The sequence below is a fragment of the Mercenaria mercenaria genome, chromosome 4, assembly GCF_021730395.1.
Source record: "Mercenaria mercenaria strain notata chromosome 4, MADL_Memer_1, whole genome shotgun sequence".
In the NCBI taxonomy this organism is placed as follows: domain Eukaryota; kingdom Metazoa; phylum Mollusca; class Bivalvia; order Venerida; family Veneridae; genus Mercenaria; species Mercenaria mercenaria.
In genome coordinates this window covers 4,407,923-4,417,288 of record NC_069364.1, presented here as the reverse complement: position 1 = coordinate 4,417,288, position 9,366 = coordinate 4,407,923, and the positions used below count along the sequence as shown (strand labels likewise).

Below are 9,366 nucleotides of genomic sequence, written 5' to 3'. Positions count from 1 at the left end.
TAGACGAAGTAAAAGAAAAAGGGTAACTGTCTTTTATATAATAATGTTAGGGTTTATAATCTACAGCAACACCTAAATCGCGTTTTCGGGACAGCGCCATTTTCATCAAGTATGCGGTAGTAATATGCAGATTTCGACAGAATGTTTTCTAAAAAGGGTGAGAATTGCTTTGCATGCTGTAAGAATTATATAATCTAATTGGTCAGCACATTACTCAACATGACTGAGCAATCAAAATTAGTATATTTTCAATTAAAATGCATTTCAATCAATAAAATGCAAAACACAGGAAATAACCAATTTATCTGTACATTTCAATAAAATTTATGATCCTCGGACAATAATTAGGCTACATGTCAAGTCTACAGGGGTTTTATGGACCCTTATCAGACTGGACCAGACAGGATCCTATTGGGGATTAAAGTGTCTGGTTTTTAGTGGGGTTTACTTATATAGGAGAATTTCTTTGCCTTTAAGACAAGGGCTGCGTTTTTCATGGACGTATTCAGGTTTGTTTCTGAAAAATCGTCCGAAAACCCAACACAACGTAGTTCTGAATGTGTCGCTATGCAACGCACTCAAGTGGATACCATTCTGTTTCTTACCTGCGTAGTCATTTTATGCATGATCCTAGGTTTACACCATTATTAACCTTAATTCCTAAAATTTTCAAAATTTCGTTTCGGTAGAGCTAAATTTTCTATAATTTATTGCTTCAAAGCAACGATATGTAGCTGGATTTTTTAGTTTTCTTTTTTATAACTAAAATCAAGTTTTCCTTCAACTTTCACAGTGTATGACATTATGTGAAACATTTTGTTTTCGTTTTCTGTTGTGCCAACGTCCTGATGCTCCAGGTGCAAATAGAAATATCCGGTTCGAGGAAAAATGTTTAGGCATAACGTACGAGGCTCTGCAGAGATAACGCAAAACAACCACCGGATAATTCCATCCACACTTAAAACAGTGATAAATTCTTTTTCTTTAATAATGTGTCTTTCAAACAACAGAAGAAAAAGGAATGTTTTTTTTTTTTATTTAATAGGGGTTATTGAACATTTCACTCTATCTGTGAATGAGTCATTTTAAAGAAAATAAAAACTTCTATTGCACATTGCTTTATGTACCATAACAAACTGGAATAAACAATAGCTACAAGCTCGCATAAATGATACAATAGATTTTAAATCGTTGAAATTAAAAAAAAAGTACTAGCCCTGCTTGGAAACAGTGTGGCAATGATTTTCTTCAAAATGAATGCAGACAAACTACCAAGAGAACAAAACATACAATGCAGTAAGAACTATGAAATATGTATACAGTGCGTACTATAACTCTTAAAGATATATGAACGATTCGAAACCAAAATGTACATTTTAACGTGATCAATACTCATGAAACAAACTCATTAACAAACAAGTCATTCCGCCGCCTGGACATACAGTTAAGAACAAAATATAAAATTGTGTACATTTATAAACAGAAAAAAAGTTTGTCATGTCAATGTTATTCTTAATATATTACATAAAAACTGATATGTCTTTACAATACACACTCTCGATTGGCATGCATTTATGTCAAATGCACACTCGGGTATGAATATTTTATAAAGATTTCAAACTGGCTAATTAACAAGTACATAAAGGCACTGTTAAACATTAGCTGTTATCCCTTCAACTGATACAATTTTCAAAAAGTGCAAGACTTCTCGCTCCAGTGAATTATAATTGAAATAGTTGTCATCAATGGAAAGGGATCTGTCGCTGGAGCTGTTGTCATGGCACTCTGTAAGGTTGTTAAGTGACCGATACTGCGTCAGCTCTTCGTCTTGGCTGACAGTCTGAAAACATTTGTTCTCACTTGCACGATACACATGTTCCATATGTTGCTCGACCTCTAGAACATAAGTAAGAACACACAATTAATGTAAACCCACAATAAACAGATAAAATATCTGTCTGATGCTAATCAAGATACAGCAAGCATTATTTTATTAATATATGTTTACTTGATCTATTCAGGAAAGTATTTCGGATTAAAATGCTTTAAGACATGCCGTTTTCATGATTACAAACGAACATTATATACTTTTTAGATAAACGGCCTATAATAAGTTGCAGTGTTAGTACTTACTTCCATATCGCTGTCTTTCGTGTGTTTGCATTACCCCAAGCAATACAGAACTATCATTGCTGAGAGATTTATTTACCCAGCCGACCAGAATTCTAGTACAAGCGTCTTTATCCAGCAGCAAATCTGGACATATTTCACTGGTCATACTGTCTTCGTCGCCGCCAACTTCGAGGATATCTTCGGGAATATCTATGTGCAAAGCTTCACATAACGACACAAGTCCCCTGTGTCCTGCATGTAACAATTAATTAATTAATTAATTAATTAATTAATTAAGAAAGAAAGAAAGAAAGAACGAAAGAAATCCTGCATGTAACAATAAATAAATGAATGAATAAATAAATAAATAAATCTGGTATAATAATAATCATTATTATTATTATTATTATTATTATTATTATTATCATCATCATTATTATTATTATTATTATTATTATTATTATTATTATCATGTTATATTCTATTAGACTTTACCGACAATGAATTAAATTGTACAAATAAGTAATAAATATGTTATCACTAGATTGTTAAAATATTTCTGTCAAAAGCATATAAATTATTACCAAACAAATGTACAAGTTTTGTCACCAAAGTTTTGTTTGAAACGGTAGGAAATCATATCCATGATCAAATACTAGGCCGAGGCGTATTGCTGATATGCCATCTGACACTATTTGTTCATCAGGCATGTTTGTGACCAGTGCTTCTTGGAGATCTTTTAAATCTTTCAATGCCTGCATGTGACTGATTTCCTGCTGGCTGATTCCGGATGAACATTGTAACACTAGATCTTTCAATTCATCCAACTTGGTCTGAAACAAATATAGATTTGTTACAAGAAATATGCTATTTCATAGGTGCGCCCCCATTTACCTAAGTCTGTGTACAATATTACAGTATAAATAGGTCTAGAATGGGAAATTCAGGGAGGAAAGAATCAAAGTGTTTGCTTCTTTACCGTTGCGTACGTCTATTTAATACCATGGTGCTGGTATCTATCAAATTTATTTTCTCTAGCTGACGACCTAATTAAATGATTTTAATGGACAGATATTTACGCATTGCATGTATATTTTATGGGTAATGGACAAAGCAGGATGGTATCGGGTTTCCGCATAATGATGTTTTTAAAAAGCAGGCTATGCGTATATCTTAGAGCGGTATAGCTGTTTTACTTTTTAATCTGATAAGCATAGTCACTTTTGTGGTTTTCAAATAAATAAAAGTTTGTGTAGTTTTAATGAAGTATTATGTCTACAGATATTTATTTGTTGGAACAATTAGTATGATAGCTTATGTTATATCAGTCCAAACATTCGATAAATAAAACAGAATCGTCGTCAAATATATGGTGTTGACACTTGAAACTGTCTGCTATAAAAATGAACCATTTACAGTTATAATTTTTATAAACAGCTTGATACCATTTGGCTTTGATCATTATATATCAGTACGGAAATTCATTATTTATTGCTAAATTACCTCGGAGCGTTCGTGACAAAGTCTGAGTTCTGCGTTTTCTCTAATTCTGTTTTCGTTTTCTGTTGTAAGTTCTTCAAGCAGCTTGTTAGCCGCATCAGTTAATTTATCAATCGCTTCTTGTATTTCACCAAGGTCACTGTCAGAATCATGTATGTTGTTGATGCAGTCTATTTGTAAGTTTCCAACAGAACCTTTTACATTCTCACCTCTTGAATGGATGGAGATCATAATTAACAACTGCTTGCTGAGCCTTTTAACAGCCTAGATATAAAAGTTAAAATAGTAAATATTTAAAATCGCCAACGATCAATGTATGTGGCATTTGATGTTTACAAATGAAATGGTAATTCCCTTTTAAAAGTACTCTGTCAATCAAGTTTTAGCAATCCATGATTTATTAATAGGACTTGTACAAATTGAATAGAAGTTAAATCTTTTATATTGGTAGAAAAATACATGTAATTTCAAGTCACACGACTAGATCAAATTTCATGTGACCACATGAGTACTGATTTTGATACATCGCCAATAATTTTGGTAAAATTATATTTCAAGCGTAAAATAACCGTGATATTATTGTTTCACTACGTTGTATAATATACGCATGCATATTTCGAAATATAACGAAGTAATGTTACGGAAAGCCGATTAAAGATAGGGCAGAGAATTAGGCTGAGATGACAAAATATGGCAGAACCTACGTGTTGTTCTCGTGGACTGTCGGCTAAGTCTGATCAGTTCTGCTGTATATGTAATGAAAAATGGACTTTTTCCTATAATATAATCGGGAAAAGGTATACAGTTACCCTTTACTTATTATCGCAATGCATATTACCGATTTTGTTCAAAAGTGTATGTTTCGAATTTGTGATTGATACCAACGTTTTAACACGCAATTTGTGAAATATTATCAATTAATGTGCAATCAGTTTATCATGTAAAGATATCTAAAACTTACTGCTTCTAAAGCAGTTTTCTGTTGTTTCAATTTTTCTATTTTCTTCTTGTTAAATGGGTCTCTGATTCGGTGCCCTATTTTGCGGATACCTTTCTTCTTCTTTCTCGTCACGCCAAATTTGACCATAGGAGCTTTACCTTGTTGAGCCTCGCCAGATGTACCAGCATTTGCGCAAACATCACCACCATCCTCTAAAACCACTTCGAGTTCTTGACTGTCTGTCATGCTATAGAGCTGATTTTGTCGAAAATTTAAGCTGGTTACACGGTTGTTTATAAATGTAATTCATGCGTATTCCTTCGATTCATGTCAGTCATACTTTATTACTATATCTCTCATTTCATTACCAATAACATTATCGTACGTACGATAGTCCTGTTAAATTTTTTATCGGTACGATAATGTCATTTAGTCTCCCCCAAACTATTAAGCTATGACTACAGTTATTTTCCATGTAATTTTTAGAACTTCTGGAAGACTTTTTGACTGAGCTTAATGACATAACAGAAAAAGCGATCTTAAAAGTTATTCCTAAGGAATGTTTGTGTATCTTAGATAAACATATTCTTTAAATGTATTTCCTTTTTATTATATATTGTCAATCCGATTCTTTTATACACTTATAATTTGGTGATTGTGTATTTATTTTCTATGTTAGCAGTTTAGTTGTACGTGGCATTATAGTCCTAAAATCATTTTCGAATACATGTATGCTTAAAATAAGTATTTTTGGGAAGCCTTTAACATGTATATATACTAGTATGTTATTTTGTACAGCAGATCTTAAATCAATCACATATTGATAAGATTACCTGTACTTTATAATTATAGTTCATACAAAATGTACTACATGTATTTCAAATGACCTATATCGAGAAATTTGTTTTGGTGGTGTTTTGTGTTGGTGTGTTTTAGAGAATTTTTTACCATACATGCTAGAAAAATTACAACGCAAACAAACTGCTTCCAAAGCAATAACAGAATTTTATCACCAAGTGTGTCTTCAAAGAATATGTAGTCTTATCAAAAAGTACAATTTCATTCAATTTTAGCACTACAGTATTGATTAATTACCCCTATATTATTCATTTTATTTTTCCTTTTTTTACGTGACATTGAAAAATAAATATTGTTGATATTCCTTCAAGCGGCTGACTGGTATTCACTCAGTCCAACTGTACTGTCGTCCCTGTGCAGTTGGGGACATTTCCTGCTAGGGAAATCAACTGATCATTTTTAAACGGTTGAAAATTAAGTAGCGTCTCAAGTTAACAGTGAGTGAGTTGGGTTTTCAGGCGAATTGACACAAAATGGGCATATATCGCCGAGTCAAGTTATCATAGCATATTTCATTAGCATATTTCATTTGATGATACCATACATATTCTTGTGCATCTGAACTTTTAAGTGAAACAGGTTAAACTGATTATTTTATCATTTTCATTTCCCAAATGGGATGCAAGTTACTATATTCAGTAACAAATTTCCAGTTTGGCAAGTAAGGAAACCCCATAATTTGATTTTCTGAACGGGAATTTCCCTAATGATATGGCGAAACTTTCTCTTCACTTGATGGCTGTTTTTCCCTAAATCACGACCTGGTTCAGTCTCTTTAAGAGTAAGTCCCGTACACAAAGTCCGACTTGATGTAGCCTATGGATAAAACAAACTTTGACCTTTTAGTATTGATATCACAGCAACTGACAGTTAAGAGACGATGGTTACTTTAATTGGTATGGCAGGTTGTGGCTGAGTGGACAGTGGATCACCCCATACAAGCATTAGACAATATTTTACGCCGTTCCCCATAAGTTTGAATATTCGCACATGTTGTATGTGATGTGCATGGGCTATTAGTATGTACATGACTAATACAGGAATATGTGACTGACTCAAATGACGTAAAATTCGTAAACTATAGACATCAACGGTATCGCGTGCAACAGTGCAGGACGATGCCTGAGAAGATCAAGGATTACATGTTTTTTGACGACAAATCTTCATAGGATACCAAACACTACACTTGTTACAGCATGTCCTTTTCATGTGATCATTTTACGTGTATTCACATACACCACAAGGGAAGATGGGACGATTATCTGGACCTGTCTTTAGCTAGATCTCTTGTTCTATTTGATTGAGGAGGTGGTTGCCTCTCTCTTGAGTAGATGGATTGATTTATTTCAACAGAAAATGTACATTCAATACGGCAATTTATACTGAAAGATACAGATAACAATAGATGATATGCATGAATTAATATAGTCATGTCAATCAACAGTATGTGTTAATGATTGCACAAAAAAAGGGGTTGAGATAAGCCTTTTTTTTGTTGTGGTCATCAAGATAGATTTAGCATTGTATGACAAAGGAAGAGATCACAATAAAAAAAAGTTACACAAATAGAAATTTATGAAACTAGGATTAAGCTAGAAGATACTTTTGTAGAAAAGCACATGTCTACGCCAAAGCTAAGTAGTAACAGGCAAGAAGTTAACAGGGGACAGGAGCGAAAGTCAAAGAGACACTGATGGTTGGCTTAGTGACTGGAATTCAATAGGGACCATCTGCTTGGCATGTCCAATCCTTCCATGAAGGTTTAACGTTCAGGATGAAGTGGTTCTCAAGTTATGGATCTCAAACAGTTTTCCATGTTCTGGCGCCTGTGACCTTGACCTCTGAAAGAATTGACCAAAGATCAACAGGAGTCATCTACTCTGTATGTCAAATCATCCCATGAAGTTTTAACATTCTGGGTCAAGTAGTTCACAAGTTATTGATCGGAATGTTTCCCATGTTCAGGCCCGTGTGTCCTTGTCCTTTGATCGAATGACCCCAAAAACAATAATGGTCATCTACCCTGCAAGGCACATCACCCTATGAATTTTGAAGGTTCTAGGTCAAATGATTCTCCAGTTATTGATAGGAAATTAAGACGGGCGAACGGACATATTCAGGCCCTCGTGACCTTGACCTTTGATCGAGTGACCCCGAAAAACAATTAATGGTCATACTCCATAAGCCCCATTACCAATTGAAATTTGAGAGGTCCACGTCAAATTGTTCTCAAGTTATTGATTGGAAACGGTTTTCAATGTTCTGCCCCTGTGACATTGACCTTTTCTATTTGATCGAGTGATCCCAATATCTATAAGGGTAATCTACTCTGCATGTCCAATTATCTTATGAAGTTCCACCATTCTGGGACAAGTGGTTTTCAAGTTATTGATCGGAAACGGTCTTGACCCCTGTGACCTTGACCTTTAATCGAATGACCCCAAAATCAATAGGAGTCATCTACTTTGCATGTCCAGTCACGTTATGAAGGTCAAGTGGTTCATAAGTTATTGTGTATGCTCATGTCCCCGTGACTTTGAACTTTGATCGAGTGAATGCAAAAACAATAGGGATCACCTACTACGAAATGCCGAACATACTATGAAGTTTGAAGGTTCTAGGTCAAATAGTTCTCCAGTTATTGATCGGAGTGTGACGGACGGACAGGGCAAAAACAATATGTCTTTCCTTGTGGGAGTGATGATATAGCATCTAATGGTAACGATCTGTGTAAATAGTAGAAAGTACTAGAATTATATACGGCGGGAAAGCATATGTGCATGCGAGGGATAAGATAAGATAATCTTTATAAGATAAGATAAGATAATCTTTATTTAACGTCGTTTTTACAAAACAGTTTGAAACTAGCTAATAGAAGCTATTTTCCGACAAAACAAAACTATCCTTTAACCAGGAAGGTCTTATCATTTGTTCAAGCTTTAACATACAAAAAAATCTATATAGGGAAAGAAAGCAAATTAATAAATATATAATTATAGGGTTAAAAGCATTAGCACATTCACAAAAAGTCATGGATTTAAATTAACTGCAAATTTACAGACATATTAAAAGATTAGGGGACAATGCTAATCAAGACCGATATGGTCTTAAATCAAATTAATTAAAAAGAATATGAAATTAGGAAACTGACAGTAAAAAAAAGACACAAGCGTGTACTGATTAAAAACGTCTTAAGGAGGTAGGTTACCTTGTTACAAGGGTAAATTCAAATTAGTTGAACCGCAGCATTTTTTTGTATTTCGTGTAATATGAAGTTTTAAGTGTTACAATCTCAATTTCGTTTGTCTCTGTCCCTTCAAGTTCAATTTTTATCCAGGTTTGAAGAACATGACCCTCCAAAGGTATTTCATATTGAAAGAAAAAGGAAAATACGGATATTTAACACTTTTCAGTGTATTTCAGTTTCATTGATATCCGTAGAAGTCTGCGTAATTGATAATTTTACTAGTATGCACGTTAGCTTTTTAATATAAGCTTTAAATGTATATGTCGCGGGGCTCGTGTTTCCATGGTAACGCATTTTCTCTCATTTTTAAACAACTATGTATAAAAATAGGGGTTTTCGACGGCTTCAGTGCCATTCTGTTAATGACCAACATGGAATATTTGGGAAATATTATTAGCAAAATACCAAGCACTTTACATGGTACCCTCTTTTTCTTAAAGTTTACAGTAACCATGGCAACAGTGATGTTTAAAATAGCTTATATCTTGCTTTTAGTCGTTATTTCTTACAAAAAAAATTGAATAAGATTATCTTTCTAGTTAATATAGCTTTAAAACATATTATTTCTAACGTAAGTTATATTTTCGTGTTATTTGCATTTATTCAAACAAATTTCACAGCTTAGAATACTTACAGCAGTACCCCTCGTCTGGCATTTTGCATGGAAAAATCGTTCGGCATGCTGCTATTATTCTCATGGATATTTTTG

At 33.8% G+C, this 9,366-nt stretch overlaps 1 protein-coding gene across 2 annotated transcripts; it reads right to left on the bottom strand.

Annotated features, from left to right (window-relative positions):
• Positions 1-1,090: 1,090 nt before the first annotated feature.
• Positions 1,091-5,251, bottom strand: LOC123553158 (uncharacterized). Of its 2 annotated transcripts, none has more exons than XR_008370461.1 (5): positions 4,711-5,251; positions 3,616-3,876; positions 2,697-2,945; positions 2,134-2,364; positions 1,091-1,896 (listed from the first exon to the last, which is right to left on the bottom strand). XR_008370461.1 is itself a non-coding variant. In XM_053540226.1 (5 exons), exons 1-3 carry the CDS (start codon positions 4,796-4,798, stop codon positions 2,718-2,720), a joined length of 714 nt encoding a protein of 237 aa, XP_053396201.1. In that variant the 5' UTR covers positions 4,799-5,251; the 3' UTR covers positions 1,091-1,896; positions 2,134-2,364; positions 2,697-2,717. The 2 variants fall into 2 exon arrangements, 1 of the variants encoding a protein (XP_053396201.1); XM_053540226.1 differs by having other exon boundaries at positions 4,574-5,251.
• Between the last annotated feature and the right edge of the window lie 4,115 nt (positions 5,252-9,366).